The following is an 18,989-nucleotide window of genomic DNA, read 5'->3' on the forward strand; positions in this document are numbered from 1 at the left end:
AGCTACAGAGGAGTATTGAGTAGGGCAGAATGCAGACCTGGCTTTGGGTTTCTTGGTAGATAGGGCACAGTTGCGAGCGAGCATGCTGCATTGTTATGCAAGTTCCTGATTTGTTGCAAACAGAGACCCATGTCCCAGTTCTCCACACGTGCAAGTGGAAGGGAAGTGAGTTCCCTTCATGCTAATATACTTAAAACTTCTGAATGATTGGGTCTTCGGGGTTCTTTTGCTCTCTCACAGGGTCCTCTTTGGAGGACTTGTTTTGTGTACCTGCTTATTCAAGTTGTGTTCTGAGAGGAAAATAGAGACACCTAGAGTCTGAAAAGTTTATCTTTCCCCTTTTCAGGGTATGGAGGTGAACAGCACAGCAGCTGCAGGGACCCTGTACGATAGCACAGGTGGAGATATTCTGAATGCCAACTACAGCCTTGCTCCATCCACCCCAATCAACCAGAATGTCAGCCTGCATCAGGCGTCACTGGGCAGCTGTACACAAGACTTTGCTTCCTTGTTCAGCTCTGAGATGGAGAGCCTCTCAGTAGCTGGCAGCTCAGCTTTGTTGCAGCTGGTTCCTGACAACTCCACTGGCTTCAACACCACATTTGGCTCTACCAACCTGAGTGGGATCTTCTTCCCTCCCCAGTTAAATGGCACTGTAAATGAAACATCTGGGCCTGAGCTGCCAGATCCTCTTGGGGGACTCCTTGATGAAGCCATGCTAGATGAGATTAGCTTGATGGACTTGGCCACTGAAGAAGGCTTCAACCCAGTGCAGGCCTCCCGCCTGGAGGAAGAATTTGATTCAGACTCGGGGCTCTCCTTAGACTCGAGCCACAGCCCTGCTTCTCTCAGCAGCTCAGAAGCATCGTCGTCGTCATCTTCAGCTTCCTCCTCCTTTTCTGAGGAAGGTGCTGTGGGCTACAACTCGGACTCTGAAAATGTGGACGTTGAAGATGCAGAAGGGGCAGTTGGGTACCAGCCAGAGTACAGCAAGTTCTGTCGGATGAGCTACCAGAACCCTTCTCAGCTGCAATATCTGCCTTATCTGGAGCATGTAGGTCACAATCACACCTACAACATGGCCCCCAGGACCTTAGACACTGACGAGCCCCAGCCAGCCACCATGGGGAAGAAGAGTGCCAAGGATAAGCAGGCAGACTTCTTGGATAAGCAGATGAGCAGAGATGAGCACCGGGCCCGAGCCATGAAGATCCCTTTCCCCAACGAGAAGATCATCAACTTACCTGTAGAGGAGTTCAATGAACTCCTGTCCAAGTACCAACTGAGTGAGGCCCAGCTGAGCTTAATTCGGGACATCCGGAGACGGGGCAAGAACAAGATGGCTGCCCAGAACTGTCGTAAGAGAAAGCTGGACACTATCCTCAACTTGGAACGGGATGTAGAGGATTTGCAGAGAGACAAGTCAAAGCTGCTCAGGGAGAAGGTAGAGTTTCTCAGGTCCATTCGCCAGATGAAGCAAAAGGTGCAGAACCTCTATCAGGAGGTATTTGGCCGCCTGCGTGATGAGAATGGCCAGCCCTACTCCCCGAATCAGTATGCCCTACAGTACGCCAGTAATGGTAGTGTTATCCTAATACCACGCTCCTTGGCTGACCAGCAGGGCAGGCGTCAAGAGAGGAAACAGAAAGACAGGAGGAAGTGAGAGGTGATGAATGTTGGCAGGAGAGTGCAAAACTTGCAGAAACTGCATCCTGGAGAAAGGGCTGAGCCCCGAAGAATTTGAAGGAACTTTCACGCCTTCTTATCCAATATATCTTCTCAAACCATGATAGCTGCCAGTCAGTGTATAGGAACAGACTGCTGGGCGGGGGCCTACAAGTCTTGAGAGGCAGAATGGCAAAGCATGTAGGGAAAGACCTGTGCCCCCAGCAGCCTGGAACCCATTATTGAACGTTGAGGGAGGGGGGACAAGCTGGCATAATGTGTGTGGGGAGGGGGGTGAGTCTTGGCAGAGGATAGAAAATCTGAATTGTTAAAGCTGGATTTTTTTTTAAGAAAAAAAAAGGTTTAAGTGGACAGACTAAGCAGGCTTAAAGTCCCCCCCGCTTTCAAACTTCGATATTTCAGAAAGCTGGTTTTGGTTTTTTCGAACCAGTTTTGGCATCAGTTGTGTGCGATTTGACAACATGACTGAATCCCATGACATAGCCGCCATCCCTTCCTACATCTGTATGTATATGTAAGTGCAGGTGGAACACATTAAGTTGTGTTTGTTTAGGGGAGAAGGGTGATTTTTCTTAACCCTTTTCAGCTCGGGGAATGGAGATATCTCCATGCAAGGAGTTACCGAGTACAGCCTTTTGGGTGGACTTTGAGTTAATCTGCCATAAAGGTTGGAATGGTGGGAGTGGAAAGGGTTAATAGAATTACTATGGTGATGCATCTTTCTACCACCCCTCTTCCATTCAAAACTCACTAAGCATGTCACTGCCCACAGTGAGGAGCCAGTGTTATACTGGGCTACCATCAAGGTACATTACAAGATGGCGCATGGTAACTGCATGCTACAATGCTGACATTTCTCACTGATTTGGCTTGAAGAGATTCATTCTGTGGACAAAAAGGGGTGTGTGAGGGCCAGGTGTGAAGGCTGCACTTTCATTTAGCGGCGGCTGCAAGGTGGAGGGGTCTGGTGTGTGATCACCACTTGGTCTACAGCACAATGGGTTTTACCCCCATAAAGTGGGCATGTTGTGTAGAGCAAATAGCCATCTATGGCAAGCCCCTTTCTTAATGGGCACTTTGGTTTTAATTTATTTCTGTAGGACTTGTGTGCGCCTGTGTTTCCCCATTCCCATAGGGCCGTAAAATGGATTTGTGGTATGCAGGAAGGAGAGAAGGGAGATCCTTTCCCCCAGATGATCAAAGCTGCTGAAAGGTATTTCTGCCATTAAGACTCAGTGTGTTAAACTGTGATTCCACAGCTGGTTTCTTTTCTGTCCTTGGGTGGTGTCATTCCAACTTCCCCCTTTCCCCCTCCTTAAAAAAAATAAGGCAAAGGGTGAGGGTAGTGCCTTGAACACAGCTGGCCTCAAGCTCCGAGGCAATCCTCGAAGCTGTTTAACTTGCAGTATAGCACAGCTGGGAGTATTATTGACTTTACCAGCATCTGATGAGCTAAATGGCTTTGGTTTTCCCCAGTCCTGTGTATGTGATGGCGTGTGAGGACGTAGCACTGAAATGGGCATCCTCCAGAGAATTGTGGGGGTATGAAGCACTGTATGTAATAGAGGCAACTTCTGCAGCCATATGTTCTATATGATCTTGTTTTTTCTCAAGGCCATGATTTCTTACAAGGAAAATATAAAAGATGAGAGGGGAAGTAAACTATTGGTGAGTCTCTCCCACCTCTCAGGCTTCTGTGATTTGACAGCATGAAACTTGAAGCACAAAATGTGTTGGAACTGTGGCTGGGTTGCTGGAGGATAGAGCCCTGGTGTGTGCATGTGTTAATTTATTTTTTTTCTGTAGAGGTTTTATTTTGAATGGTTTCTATGACCTGTTGGGGAGAGGAGCGAGAGCGTATGAGCACAGGACAAAAATAAAATGGCTTATTCACTATTTGAGGATTTGTTTGGTGTCTTTAATTTTCTGCACTTTTGTTGGTAACCCTGTGTTGTGATAAAGGTAGGGTCATCAAATTCAGCATTACAGTGACTGAGGAAATGTGCTTTCTCTTGCCTTTATGTACTGTCCATGCTCCCCCATAACAGACTGCGTTTCCCTTGCAATACTTCTCAGTTCAGCATATCACTTATTCCTGCAATATTTTCTAGTTGCAATTGAAAAGGACAGCTTTGTACAACCATAAAGGTGCCACATAGCGAAGCAGTAGGCTTAGCAGCTCTGTGAAGCTTTCATAAGTTAGGAAATTTTCATTTCAAGTTTGTGCTGGACAAACGGTATACCTAGCACAGCTACACTGAAGTTGCACAAACAAGTTCTGCTTAGGAAGCTGTGTCAGTACTTCATATTGTAGAATATTTTCAAGGAAGGCCTGGACCAGAAGAAAAAGAGCAGGACTATAAATCTAAAGTTTTATTGAGACAAAAAGACAGTTCAGTATGAAGTTAAAATCCAAACACTTGAGTTTTAGACAACATTTTCACAGAAACCTAAAACATGCTTTGTTTTTTTTAAAAAAAGGTTTGTACACTTCTACGTACATACCACCACCCCCCACAAAGGATGAATGGGGGGGGGTGTCAGTGGCTTGTGGGGTGTTTGAATGTCAGAGGTAAAATTGTCCTTTGGAAGAACAAAGTATCATTAGCTTAAAAATGAAACTAGGGTAGGACTAGGGCAAGGGAAGCAATCATAAATGCCGAAGTCTGAACAGAAGATAGTTGTTTACAGAATATTCTGAAACCTACTACTACCTTGTGCTGTAGGGGGTAGATTTCACCCCTATTTTCCTTCCCCTTAATTAAAAGGAAGCCTAAAATGCCACATACACAAGCGGGGCGAAGAGGCTAAAAAAACCCAGTTTCTGGTTGGTTAGAAGAAAAAAGATGCAGAGGTACTAAAACAAATTGTCACATGATTTTGGGGGCAGAGTGCCCTCACAAGGACTAGAGGACAAAATATGAAGAAGCTGCCTCCTTCCCAATTCCCTCAGTATTAATTTTGGGAGGTGGCTGTAATCAAATTGTAACTTTTAACACTTAGACACATAAGCTCCAGCCTCGCAGGAGTCATCAAATTCCACTTGCAGCAGGATGCATGTATTTTGTAAGAATTGCAATTCTGGATACAGATACCATGAACTGGCCCTCCCCAAATCAATCAGAATGCACCCTCCCTTCCCACCCCAATGATACACCGATAATAGCAAAAAGGAAGAAAGAAAAACTACACACATGCTAATCTGTAAAAATGCAATTAACACTATTGGGGAGAAAGGCTGTAAATTACAGAGATGGTCTCTGAAGAACACACAGCCTCTGCCTGCTATCCCTTTTGGCAGCCTGTTCCAACTCTATTATTTTTTGTTATTTTTGCTTCACACACCCCCAAAAGCAAAGAACAGCTGGGAACTCACCAATTCTCTCCTCTTTCCTCATGTATATATGATGAGAAAGGAAGAAAGGGGACAGCATGTTGTCACACCTAGTTGTCAGGGGCATAGAAATTGTCCGGTTTCTACAGAGAGCATCTTCCACAGCTGCCTCTTCACTTTCTCACTCATGTTCAAACCCACAGTTTGATGATTTAATACAAAAGTCGGCCAGAGGAAGGATGGGGACAGAAGGGGAGGCAGGTTAGTTCTTCTCATCCTTCTTGTCATCATCTTCTGATGGATAGGAATGCCATGTCAGCCTTTCCTCATAGAACGAGATGACCACCTGTGGGCACTTGATATTCGCTTCCTTGGCAGGGACCAGATCAGCTTCGTCAGAGTTCTTCCTGTACAAACAAAAGGTGGGAAATTTGGAATTGATCCCTAAGAGAAGGTATGAAGATATCATCCTAGTGTTAACATTTCTGCCAAATGTGTGTGCATATGGCTGAGTCTGGGGTCATGTGATCTGAAATCTTAAAACTCTGGATAATACTGTGAATTCAATGCATGGCTCTGCTATTGATACATAACCACAACAAAGATTATTATCCAGAAAGATAATGCAAATCTGAGGTACCTTTACATTTGCCAGTTCATACAATCATTGGCCACAAATCCTGATGCCTATAATGCAAAATGCAGAATAGGGTTTATAAGCATACATCTACCTGTCTGATCCACACAATCCTTCCTCAAAGCATGGAAGGATTGTGGGAATGGGTTGCAAGAGCTAGTTATTTCCATTTATGACCTCAGAATGCTTACAAGTAAAAGACAAGTGATGAGACTGCATATTAACAGCATTCTGCAGCTAAGATAATTAGGCCCCTCCTAAACTTTTAAAAATGTTACGAGAACCAGTGGTCTTAACACCTGATCTCATTACAGACACTCGCACCATTAAGCAGCTGTGTTCCCAAAAATTCGACATCTGGATTCTAATCTCTGATGGAGGATGCACAAGGGAGAAAAGACAAAGGAACAGGCTTACCATTTCATCAGGAACATGAGCTCTCCACTGGAGTCTGTGGCACCAATAATCCGCTCTGGTTCAAACCCTCTTGCAAAGCCTCGAGGCTTCTCAGCCTGATGAAAGAATTGGAAAGGTTTCTGATTATTGCCTTTAAAGGGTGACAGAGAAAACAGACATTGAACTTTATTTGGTGTTATGCAGAGGCAAAACAACTGCCAGAAAATGCCTTTCCAGTTACCTACTTTGTGGGAGGGGGGATATCCAAGTCAAGAGTGACATTATTTAGATGCTTTGTCCATGCATAATTATACTATGAGATTTGAACTAGTTTTAAAGGTCTTTGAGCTACTGCAATTCCTAAGAATCCCATTCTACCTCTGTGGAAGTGTTAGCATACTCACAAAAATATTATTCTCAAGCTTCTCTGGTACATGCTACCAGTTTAATCAGTTTCAAGCTCTTTATAATATGGCACTGCTCTACAGTACATATTAAACAAGGAGGTTTTATATTTGGTATTGCAAAGTAAGACCACACCCATCACCTTCCAAAATCTTTCCCACTTTTAATCAACCATAAAATATTTGTGTGGCACTACTGAAGCAACTGCCTTGCTTGCTAGAGCAAGAACTTGGCAGGGAGGAACAAACATCAGAGTATGCTAGTGAGGCAGAGAACATGCTCTTGTTGCATTCTGGTTTCTTCTTGGCTGAGGAGAGGTGCTGGGCTCCTGAAAATAATTTGCTGAGAATCTTCTTCATATTACTATGAAGTATCTTCCAGAACAAAGCTCCAGCATTGAAAGATTTCAGAGCTACATTTTGGTAAGCCCTAGATTAATTATGTTATGTTTCCAAGTATCAAATCAAATCAAACTTTATCCACATAGCCAACAGGCCATTGCGACTAAGAATACAGATAAAACAGATAAAAATACTGGAGAAAGACCAGTCAGGTACACAAATATATTAGTCCAAGGGAGGACTAATAAAATCAAATCAGAAATGAAGAGGAAAGAGAAGAGTTGTGTGCTAACAGGAAAATGCAACAGTATAAAAGGGATGGAAGTGCTAAGCATTAACCAATAAATAAAGGGAGGATGAACAAACAAAGGGTAAATAATGGGGAGTGGGGAAGAGAACTGTGAACTTCTGAGAACTCATACATATAAAATACAGTGGCGCCTCGCAAGACGAAATTAATTCGTTCCGCGAGTCGTTTTGTATTGCGAAGCACGACCATAGAAAAATTCGTCTAGCGAGTTTTTTGTTGCACGAGACATTCGTCTTGTGAGGTACCACTGTATTGGAATGGTCTGGCTGTTTTTACTTAACCACACAAAACTACTATCAGAAGTCTCTTGTCTTGAAATAAAAAGGAGGGATAATGTGGCTAGAAAGAGTTTAGAGGCAGAATGAAAAAAGGCTGTACTGTATTCAAAAGAATGCAAGGCAAGACACAGGGCAGACTACAAAGAGAAATACATGAGAAAACAAGCCCACCACCAGCCAAATCACCAGATCCAACTTTTTAAATGCACTAACGCAATCAGGACCATGACACTTTGCTTCCAGCATACTAAAACAGCAAATGGAATCTTCCCACTGTAGCAGGTGCATGCCCAAAATTGAAAGAACACATAGCCACATTCTGGTGAGAAACACCACTAGTGGTACCAAAGACTAATGAATGTCAACCATATTCCCAAAGACACTTGCAGCTGAGGCACTACACTACACAAAGTTATGTAGCTCACTTTAGGGAGGCAATAAATATCATCATTGCTGTTAGCTAATGTCTTACCCTTTCAGAAACATCAATCAGTCCTTTTTCATTTGTCTTTAACAGCAAAGCATAAAGCAACCCTCATTGGGCCACAGATAGAATCTGCCTTACCTCCTCTTTCTTTTTCTTTGGTCTGCTTTCCTCCCCCCTATCCTCTGAATCAGATTCTGCCTTGCGCTTGCTTCCCTCTGACTTGTCACTCTCATGTGCAGTTTTCTGGGACTGCAGGAACTCCGCAATGAGGTCAGGGCAGTCGAGGTTCTCCTCTGGCTCCCACGTGTTATCTTCGCTGAAACCATACAACTATTATCAGCTGGACAGGACTGCAAAATACCAGATTTTGTAACTAGAGTTTCTTTTGCAAAATAGCCCCTTTAAGAAATTTATCTCCCTTGTTATGGGACCTGGAAATTCTTGGCACAAAATCTATAAAAATGACTTTTCTGGGAATGGGGAAGACTTAAAATCTACAGATTTTTGCAATGATATACAATTTCTGCTTGAATCCTGACATGGTGGGTTTAGATTCCTGAAAAGTTTTCTAGAAATGCAAAGAAGACACCCTAAAGTTGTAAATTTGAGAATGTGACTTAGTGTGACTTAAAGCTGATGGACTGCTGTAAGGCAGAATAGGGAGTGATAAGGGCAGAGTAAAGCTACCAGATTTTCAGCTCTCTATTATTCTTGACTGGGTTCTGACTTAATGAGATGGACCCCAGATTTGCATTATTTAGAAGGAAGGAAAAAGTGTAAGTGCAGACCTGGAAGCCTTCTGCAGAAATTGCAACTTCTCTACAAGCACATCAGATTTTCAGCTTCAACACTAAACAGGCAGATAAATACTTTTAGGCATGGTTGCTTTCTCCTACACATAACTAGCAGTCTTAGATACTTTCCCCCTCAAGCACCCCTTACAGCAGAACTGAGGACTGCTTATTTGCCCAGAAGCACACAATCAGTTTGAGGCTGACCTGCACTCTGAACACATACAAGCATCCACACGTGTGAAATCATTCATTTGCTCACAAACTGCAGCCAAACTGGGCCTCAAACAAAATTTTCAAGGTAGAAAGTACTTTTGGGAAGGAAAAAACCACACCTGTTTCTCAAACATGTTTCCCCTCCTGCAGGAACAGAATTAAGCCCCACACATATCTGGAAGAAGTCCAAAAGAAGATTTCAAGACCATGAATTAACCAGAAATGGGATAGGGAAACTGGGCTGGTTTTTAAGACACAGATATTCAGCAGCCCTGGCACATCACCCTAGAGCAGTGGTGTCCAAACTTTTTTCAAAGAGGGCCAGATTTGATCAAGTGAAGGGCCGTGGGGATTGAAGTGGCTGAGCTTTTTTTTAGGGCTGGAGTTGTTGAGGTTTTTTTTTAGGATTTTACCACAGGAAATATACTGCCATAGGGACCAGATTAAACCAACTAGCGGGCTGGATTAGGCCCCTGAAACGGACTTTGGACATGCCTGCCCTAGTGCAAGATAAAAAAGGCCTAAAGCAGGCTTCTAAACAGCTCCTGGGTGACAAGACAAGGCTTTGAAAACTGGAAGAGATGTTCTCCTCTCTCAACACCAGTGCGCGAAGAGTGATTAACCACAAGTATATGTGGACAAAGAGGATACTGATTTTATGGGCTACTAACCTTTAAAGATTAGTTTGCAAAACTGAAATAAAGGGAAAGCAGCCTTACTCTGAGAAGCCTTTCCACTTGAGCAGGTACTCCACTTTCCCTTTCACCACCCGCCGGTCAAGGACCTTCTCCACCACATACTCCTCCTCCTCTTCTTCTAGGACCTCCTCCACTTTCTTCTTGTTCTGCTTTTTTCCCATTGTGCTCGCCAGCTTTGCAGTTTTAAGGAGGCTGTTAAGAGATAATGCAGATATAAAGCTTTAGAAACTGCAATTGTCAACACCAGAGATCTGTGACATTTACAATTTTTTGTCTGTCTTGTCATTTTATTTTTTAATATGAAAACATTTTAATCTAAAAATACACAGAGAAATGTACAGTGTAGGAAAAATGTTCCAGAAGCTGCAAAATGACACAAATAAGAGATACAATATGTAGTCACAAAAGCACAGTGAAATGCTGAAGCCCATCAATATCAATGGGACCCACATAAACCCAAACCTTGCTGTACATCTATCCACATATACAGTCGTACCTTTTATTACAAATGCTTCAGGATGAGTACAACACAGGTTTTGAATGCGCTGAACCCAGAAATAACGGAACGCGTTACTTCTGGGTTCGGCAGTTCGCGCATGCGTGGACGCGGCAAATGACGTCACGTGCATACGCAGAAGCGCCAAATCACGTTGCACACATGCGCAGACGTGGCACTTCAGGTTACACATGTCACGGGTTACAAATGGGGCTCCGGAACGGATCCCGTTCGTAACCAGAGGTAGCACTGTACTGATTACAGTGGTACCTTAGGTTACAGATGCTTCAGGTTACAGACTCTGCTAACCCAGAAATAACGCTTCAGGTTAAGAACTTTGCTTCAGGATAAGAACAGAAATCGTGCTCTGGCGGCGCAGTAGCAGCGGGAGGCCCCATTAGCTAAAGTGGTGCTTCAGGTTAAGAACAGTTTCAGTTTAAGAACAGACCTATGGAACGGATTAAGTTCTTAACCCAAGGTACCACTGTATTAAAAAGTAGATGCAGCACCTCATGGTGACCACTTCCCTACGACAGCTAATCAGGTTCTGCCTTTTTCTGCAACAGGACATACATGGCTACTTTTCTGGAATTTATGTTAAGACTTTCCCCTTGCTTCAACATGCAATTGCATAAAAACTTAACTAATGCTTTTTCCAACTCTAGGTACTTAAAAATATGGCATACGAATCACAACTGTGCTCAACATGTTCCATCTGCCAAACCTACAATTTGTTTGTTGCCCAAGCAACTTATGACAGTGTTAGCCTATACTGAACACTTGGACCAACTGTAGGAAGCTCCGTAAAACTAACATTTTTCTTCCAAAAGGAGCAGGCTCTGCAGGAGACAGAATCACTGTGTCTCTGCAGAACTTTGAAGTTCTTCAGGCCAGGCCTTTCTGCTTGCAGCAGGAAAAATTCCCACCATATCCTCCCTCCACCACTTCAGAAACAACAGGACTATGTTTGTGACTACACAGCAAGCACGGCAGTGCTGGGGAGAGAAGGCATCCATGAGTGGTGGAGGCACCACAAGGGTACCCAGCAAGAATAGAAGATTAAACAGCTTGCTTTTTCTGGAAATGAAAAGTTACAGTCTACCGGAAAAAGAAAGCTATGCTGAGCTCCTGCAGGCAAAGCATCTCTCAGCAGGAGGATGCACTTGTCTCAGTCGGGGTCTGATAAAACATAGGCAAAAGGGGCCGTCAAGCACAGCTAGGTTTTAGAGGAAATGGGTCTCGTTTGCAGTGAAGGATGGTTGGCTAGGGAAAGAGACCCACAAACAGCAGCTGAATGGGGAGGAAGATTTTTAGAGAACACAATTTCACGAAGCTTAAACTAGTCCTGTCTCCCTCACAAATGCTGGGATCTTGGCACACTCATGAAGTCACTGTTTCCAAAATTATTTTAACGAAGAAAACCATATTAAAACTAGTTTAAAACCAGTTTACATTGTGTAGACATTTTCCTCCTTCCAACCAGGAGGGGAATAACATGCGATCTGCACAGCTTGTTGTTAGTCCTACATAGTGCCAAAGCTCAGAATTTTTGGAAGTGTATCTCAGGAACAGTAAAGTTGTTGGGAAGAAACATCATTTTTTTTTACTCTGAGGTATGGAGGGGAGTAGCTGGGCATCTTCAAGTACAAGGAATTTTATTCTTAACCAGCATGACCTGGAAGCACTGGGACTTCATATTCCTCATGGGCTTCAATACAGTTATCAATACATGCACAAAGTTTGTTCTGTAAATGAACAGGGCAAATAGAGCTGGATGTGGAGCTTTAGAGAACATATAACACAAAAAACTTTGCCTTTTGTAAATAAAATATTGTTGTACTAGGATTGAGACAAAAATGAAGAAGCTTCTTAAGCTTTTTTGGGGGGGATATTTGGGAGCTATTTTTAAGGTAAATCGCAAAAAACAACTCAGCCAACACGGGTTGCCATATGTCCGGATTTTCCCAGACATTTCATGTTGTGTTTCTTGGCTTCCCACTGTCTGGCAACCCTACCCAATACAACACAATTCAGATTCCAGAACCTTTAACTTTGGTTCCTTTATTATGAGGAGAAAAGGGGTTCAACCGACCTTAAATTTTCGTTCAGTTCAGTCCTCAGAATTCCCATCACCTTTGATCAGAAGTGGTGTAGCTTCTTCTACAGGCCCCTTGAGCCAAACTCAAAGTGGATTGTCTTGAGAGACAAAGGAGTGCCTCCAGCAAAGTCAAACCGCTGCATTGGCAGCACAAGCCTAGACAGTGTGTATGGAGATCCTGGGCTGCCCAGATGACAAGACCCCACCCCATGGCTTCGCTGATGTGGTCCCAAACGAAAAAAGAGCAATAAATCTGGCACCAGGTTGGCTGCAGAAGTTGCTGAAAGGAGACATAAAAGATGGCATTCAACCGTCTTAGGGACTCCATTCTGAATTGGTGTAGGGATTTGTTCTTAGCCTTTTCTTTTCCTGAAGATGTCCCACAAGGCACTGGAGGTGTAGGATCAGAGTTTTCCTAGATGGGCTAACTTCCCAGGTTGACAAACCTCCAAACCATGAGACAGCGGCCACACACCAAGAAATGGCTTTGATTGGCTGGCTAAACCAGGTGAGGGTAGCCTATATGGCTGCTGTCTCATGCTGACAGCTTCTAGGAGCTGCAGTGGAGAGCTGAGTGCAGGTGGGGTCCAAAGCTGGACAAAGTACCGTATTTTTTGCTCCATAAGACGCACCTGAACATAAGACACACCAAGTTTTTAGAGGAAAGGGGGAAAGCCCCAGTTTTTTGAGGATCAGCTCCAAGTTGTGCAGCTTCTTTTGCAAAGGGGGAAAAGCCTCATTTGGGGTGGGATCAGCTCACAGTTGTGCAGCTTCTTTTGCAAAGAGGAAAAGCCCCATTTTTATGGGGTTCAACTCAAAGTTCTGCAGCTTCTTTAGGAAAGGAAAGGGAGCCATTTCTACAGTTTTCAGACAGATAATCTAATCAGCCAGTCACATGTTGCTGGGGAAACAAATAGCCTCCTCTGCAGAACATTCAACAATGGAGGCCTGGACAAGGGGGAGGGGCAGAATGGGAGCCTTATCTCTCCCGATCCCTTGCTGATCAGCTGTTCAGCGGCTTCCTTTCAACACCACCTTCTCTCTTTGTAAAAAATAAAAAAGTCTGCTTTTGGCCCCTGGGGAATTCGAGCCAGGGACCACCATTCGTGCCATAAGACACACAGACATTCCCCCTTACTTTCTGGGAGGAAAAAAGTGCATCTTATGGAGCGAAAAATACAGTACCCTAGGAGCACGACATGTCATTCACAATAGGTACTACCCCTCCCCTAACATCCCAAACCAAAGCTACTTCTGCACGAATAGGCGTTATTGTCAATGTGCTTTGTTAATCGTTCAGCTGGAGGGCTGCTTTCCCTTCCAGGTAATCTTTCAGGGACCTCATGCCAATGGTGGGTGAAGCCAGATGGAAAAGTTGGCAGAACTATCGATGCAAATTTTGCATTTACCTCTACAGTACACTAGTTCCTACATATACTCCACTCTGTCCTCTAGTCTGCCTTGCAAACACACTTAAGAAGGGTATGAATCAAAGTAGCAAGTGAAAAATGCAACCTAGGATGCCTGAAGTTTATATGCTTTTGAAATTCATCTACGCATAGCCCCACTACTTTTACACTAATCACTTTCCCACCTTTTCCAGTATTTTCCATTAAAAACACCTTTCTAGCATTGTAGCTATAAACATCACAATGCATCCTCCTATGTGCTGTCACCATGTTGTTTGATGGGGTAGTACAATTAGACTGACTGGGCAAACTGCAGATAAAGTACTGTAGTTAATAGATATTTAATAGTAAAACACCCCAATGGACCAATGCATGACACCTGTGGTATCAAGCTGTGATGTACGATGAACGAAAAATAACTTAATTTAGTTTGTTCTTCACAAAGAAAAGCAGCCTTGTGTAAAGATCAGACACTCAGTTTTAAGAGATCATGTTTACCTTAAGCAAGGGGTGGGGAAATTCTGATATATCTGGCTAGCAAAAATTATACTTTTCAATCAAGGGAAATGTCTAGAGCAGGGAAGTCCAACACATGGCCCTTGAGGCCTTTTTTGGTGGCTCTCAGCAACATTTGACACCCCCCCCCCCAGCCCATGAGGGCTCTGGGAAACTGCCAGAACCTCGCTTATCTGACTCTGGGAAGGCAGCATAATGGCTGGGGCAGGGGCATCAATTTTGGGCCTTGCTTCCCCACCCAGCCCAGGGTTCTATGTTGAAGTACTCTTGCAGCCCACTTGGTATGAAAAGTTGGGACCACCCTCATCCTCCACTTTGTGGTTGTGATACAGTTTTAAAAGGTTGTGATATTTGTATTTTAGTTTTATATTTTATTGTTTACTGTAAGCCACTTTAGGAATATGAATTACAGTAGTATTGAAAGAAAGAAGTACTTACTATCAGCAGTTGCAAAATAAGTAAGAACTGAGCAAGGGTTTATATACTGCTTGTGTCTTAATACCAGTTGCTGGCAAACAGCAACAGGAGAGGGCTATTGCGCTTATGTTGTGTTTCTTGGCTTCCCACATATATAGAGTTAAGCTACTTAACTGTGAGAAAAGGGAACTGGGCTAGATAGGCTTTAGGCTGATCTCACAGGGCCCTTATTTTTATTACTACCCATGACAGCCTTTTAATAAAAGTCATTGGATATACATGCTTATGTGTCTTGAACATACGTCAGGGTGGCAAAGGGAATAAAATGCTGGACATAGGACTAGGGAAATCTAAGTTCATTTCTACACAGTCATAAGTCTCATAATGTGATCTTAAGCTAGTTAGTACCTCTCAGTCTAACCTACCACAGGGAGGATAAAACTGGGGCAAACCCTGAGCTCCTTGGAAGAAACATGGGGCATAAATGTAATAAAGAGATACATCTCTCTCATCAAATGCAACACTATTTGTCAATGTGAGCCTTCATACAATACCGTTGCCTGGATACATTTGAAATAGCACCCCATTATGAGGTCCTTTCACTCTAACAAACAGATTCACATCGACTAAAATTCACATATTGTAAGTTTCCTAGTTATTTCCCTGCAGTACACCCATCCTTTTTATCTTCTAAATATTAAACCTGTTCACCCACGACTTGGTTATCTATTAGCGCTCTTCAAACCAACAGTGATCATTTTGGCTGTTTTCCAAGTCAATTAACACCCTCACCACTACTCTTATCTTCTTCTATCCAATCACCACTACATACCAGACTGCCTAACTGTATGGTCCCGCACTCTTAACCCATTTTCCTTCCTCCAGTACTGTGCTATGATTACACTGATTTGGAGGTGCAAATTTATAAAAACCCTCACCTACCTTCCTTAAAATTTTAATTTCACCCTTCCTACCCACATTAGTCGTTACACAATCTGTATGCAACCCATTTATGTTTTCCCCTCATTTTAGCCACATAACCAGCTGCACTCCAATACAGTACAGACAAGGTACCTCAGTTTTCTTTGTGTGCACCTCATAAATAATTGTATCTGTACAAACTGCTGAATTGCAGCCCAGAAATTTTAGAAGCCATTGCTTTCTACAGGTCTCTCTGAAACCAGCACCATCCCAACACTGAACTTCACTATGCAATACCCTGAAACACTTCTGTCTCCTTCACAGGAACAGCCTCAATCCCAGCACCCAATGTTCTTGTTACACTACAGGAGTGACCAACTTCACAAGCACTACCTCCCTGGGCAGATTATCCCCTTCCTTGGAAAAAGTCGCTACCGCTTTACTTTCATGGTTAGTTTCTCAAAGAATTACCCCCCCCCCAATATCCTACCATTTCATCTCCCCTTATCAACTGTCTAACAGAGGAAAGTCCTCTTAACTAGCCATCTCAGCTCCATGTAAGCCCACCCCTATTATCCCTTTTCTGCGTATTTCCTTCCACTTTTGGGGGACGACGACCTATTTGGCTTACATACCCACTTCCTCACCACCCATTGCACTCACACTTCTTTCTGCAACCATCCCCCCCTAGTATTTTTTACATCCATTCTTCCACATCTCACACCCTTCGTCATCTTTGGAGCAGCTTCCTCGAATACCTATTAAAAATGCGCGCGCACACACACACACACACAGGCTCCCTCCACCGGCCCTTGTATTTGGACATCCCTATTTATGGTACCGCTACAGCTTCTTTTAGGAAACCTTTCTCCACCTTCCTGTACGCGTTCATTAACGCCCACTCCCCCCCCCCCCGACCGCTATTTACTACAAACGCCTTCTCGATTTCCCCGTTCCCACATGAAACCACGCTCCCCAGCAAATGCCGCACCTTATGTACACGGGGGTTCATTTTGTGGGTCCCCCCCTATTACACCCCCATCTGCTCTGCCCACTCCACGTCTGCCCCCTTTGAAATAACTCCCCCATATATTATGCGCTTCTTTTAGAGAATCCCTCCCCCCACAGACATCCCACTTTTCGGACCCCCCACCCACAGGCGCCCTTAGGAAGAGCCATAGCCGACTCCACTCCGAACTCGCGTTATTTCGCCTCCCTCCTCAGAAAGCACTGTGCCTTTTTCCTCTCTGCCCAGAAAAGGCTCCCCCATCTCGCATATTTTTAAATACTGTACCTCTCTTCCCAAGAGGTGCCCCCGCTCACCCGGGAATATCCCCCCCTCCCTCAGCACCCCCCAATATGGCCGTCCAGCCCGCGCGCGCGCCCCCAGCCCGCGCTTCCCGTTTTACCTTCTTCAGCCCCGCCAAGAACGCACGAGGGGAAATAAAAACAAACGGGCGGGAGAGAAAAGGACGGCGCGAGCGGCGCACGGAGCGAGCCGGTCTCGTTTCAAAGCAGAACAGAGCGACGGTTGGACAACGGGCCTCCCGCGTTCGCTCCACCTCCGCCAAACAAAAGAGCGCTGCAACCCCTTCGGCCCGCCGAGACGCACTGCGCATGCTCCTGCTTCTCCTCCTACGCCCCTCTTTCTAATTCCCTCCAAGACCTCCTCTCGCCCACGGCATTTTGGGACCGGATGTTGTCTTTTTCCTTCCTCTACCCGTAGACTTATATAAAGTAGACTTACGTACACCGCTTACTGCGAGTCTCTTCACGGGTAGCCATTGAGAGCGTAGGTAGCGCCGCCGCGATGGACAGCAAAGCAGACTGCAGAGACACAGTCTCTAAGGTCTCTAAGGTGCTACTAGTCTCTAAGGTGCTACTAGAAAGAATTTTCGATTTTGCAGAGACACAAATAGACACACACGCCGCGAAAACAAAAGCTTCCTCTTTTCTTTTCTAATCATGTGGTTTTTGAAAGAGGTTCCAAGCAGAATCCTATACGTACGCGTCTTCTACTCAGAAGTTAGACCCACTGAGTTCAATGAGGCTTACTCTCAAGAAAGTGGTTACAGAATTGCAGCTTTAACAAGCGCAGCTTAGTTGCATGCAAGCCAATGAAACACAAAGCTTGTGTTACAACTGAGTGCAGGATTTGGCTTGCAAGGTAAATTCTGCAGTATGTGAAGCGTGTACAGTATTTCATTGACACAGGGCAGGTTTCTTTTAATGCCTGAAAAGTTTAAAGAACAGTTCTTCGCGCGAAATATCAGAAAAGCCCTAACTTTTGTCGCCGTGGCTGCTGCCTTATTGGTGGACACACTGGTATTCAATCACAGCAGCACAAAAATCCTGGGCTTCTCCATGGTTTCCATTGAATAGGCATAAAGAGGGGCATGGTAAAGGAACCCAGATGTTTTGTTTTCGGACTTCCTACACTGTCCGAAGACTTTCCTATCGCCACCTGACTTGACATTAACTTTAAGTCTAACAACACTACGGACCTGTAGCACTTAGCACCCAAGAATGGGCGCTCGCAAACGGGAGTTTGTCTGCTGTGCCTCCTTGGAGTTGTAGTCTCATGGCAGACAATACCCAGGAACATAGTTCTTTTTGTTCTGAATTTGTGTGCTGAAGTGGATTACAATAACCAGTATTGTACATCCCAAATAATAGGAAGGAGCTATTTTTAACTCAACATGAATGTGAGTACAAGAAAATTTGATTCCCACACCCAGGGGAGCTTTGCAGGATCAATTTTCTTCGGGGAAAACAGCACTAAAGACTTGTGTTTTTCTCTGTTTACTGTTTAAAATATACAGGTTGAACAGGTGGGAAACAAGTAGGCGCACAAGCAATCAATGCTAGCTGTAAATAGAGCAGCTTCACAATCAACAGCAGCCCCCAAGACAAAGCATCTTCTGATCTGGCTTTAAGAAGCACCCTGCTGGATCGAACCTGACCAAAGGCCTATAAAATCCAGTATCTTGTTTCTCTCAGCCACCAACCATTGTCTCCTGGCTTTAGGTTCTTTCCGGATGGACTTTTAGATTATAAACAAACAAATTAACATGATAGGCCACTAACGAAAAGCAACACCTGCTGTTAAACCATCAACTTGAAGGCTATATAGGAGAACTTAAGATATATCTTCATTTGTACAGCAGAATAGGATGGTCCATAACTATATATTCTGACTTCCCCCCACAATCCTTTTATGATTTAGAAATTTCAATTCTATTTTTCTCAAGAAGAGAGTTTGAGTGGCTTACAATAAATGATGCAGCATAATGCATCAGGGACAGAATCTTAGCACATATTACCATATTTTTCTGTCTATAAGATGCCCCCATGTATAAGACGCCCCCTATTTTGGGGGGCTTGGATTTAAGAAAATGGTGGGATGTATCCATGTATAGGATGCCCCCTAATTTTTGACATTTTTTTAAAGAAAAAAACCCTAGTCTTATACACAAAAATACACTAAATAGTGATGAATAGAGGCTTGAAATTCTTAATGTTTTTGCATTTGGGGGAATTAAAACTTGTGTGACAAAATGTGCAATCTTAGTCTTTTCAAAAAGCATTTGATGTGAACTATTTAGGCCACATG

The 18,989-nt window shown here is 43.9% G+C and overlaps 2 protein-coding genes across 8 annotated transcripts in view; one reads left to right on the forward strand and one right to left on the reverse strand.

Moving 5' to 3' along the window:
* The window catches only part of NFE2L1 (nuclear factor, erythroid 2 like 1), a 39,059-nt gene extending 35,472 nt beyond the window's left edge, over positions 1–3,587 (forward strand). For all 7 annotated transcript variants that reach the window (XM_033169751.1, XM_033169753.1, XM_033169748.1 and 4 more), the window contains one exon: positions 347–3,587. In XM_033169751.1, coding sequence (XP_033025642.1) covers positions 347–1,663 — 1,317 coding nt within the window. In that variant the 3' untranslated portion in view covers positions 1,664–3,587. The remainder of the gene's footprint in view (positions 1–346) is intronic.
* A 1,333-nt stretch (positions 3,588–4,920) lies between these two features.
* On the reverse strand, positions 4,921–17,001 carry CBX1 (chromobox 1). Its single transcript, XM_033169214.1, has 5 exons — positions 16,786–17,001; positions 9,541–9,711; positions 7,953–8,130; positions 6,075–6,169; positions 4,921–5,427 (listed from the first exon to the last, which is right to left on the reverse strand). The coding sequence occupies exons 2-5, from the start codon at positions 9,678–9,680 to the stop codon at positions 5,283–5,285; spliced, it is 558 nt and encodes a 185-aa protein (XP_033025105.1). The 5' UTR covers positions 9,681–9,711; positions 16,786–17,001; the 3' UTR covers positions 4,921–5,282.
* Between the last annotated feature and the right edge of the window lie 1,988 nt (positions 17,002–18,989).

Source organism: Lacerta agilis, chromosome 14, assembly GCF_009819535.1.
Source record: "Lacerta agilis isolate rLacAgi1 chromosome 14, rLacAgi1.pri, whole genome shotgun sequence".
In the NCBI taxonomy this organism is placed as follows: Eukaryota; Metazoa; Chordata; class Lepidosauria; order Squamata; family Lacertidae; genus Lacerta; species Lacerta agilis.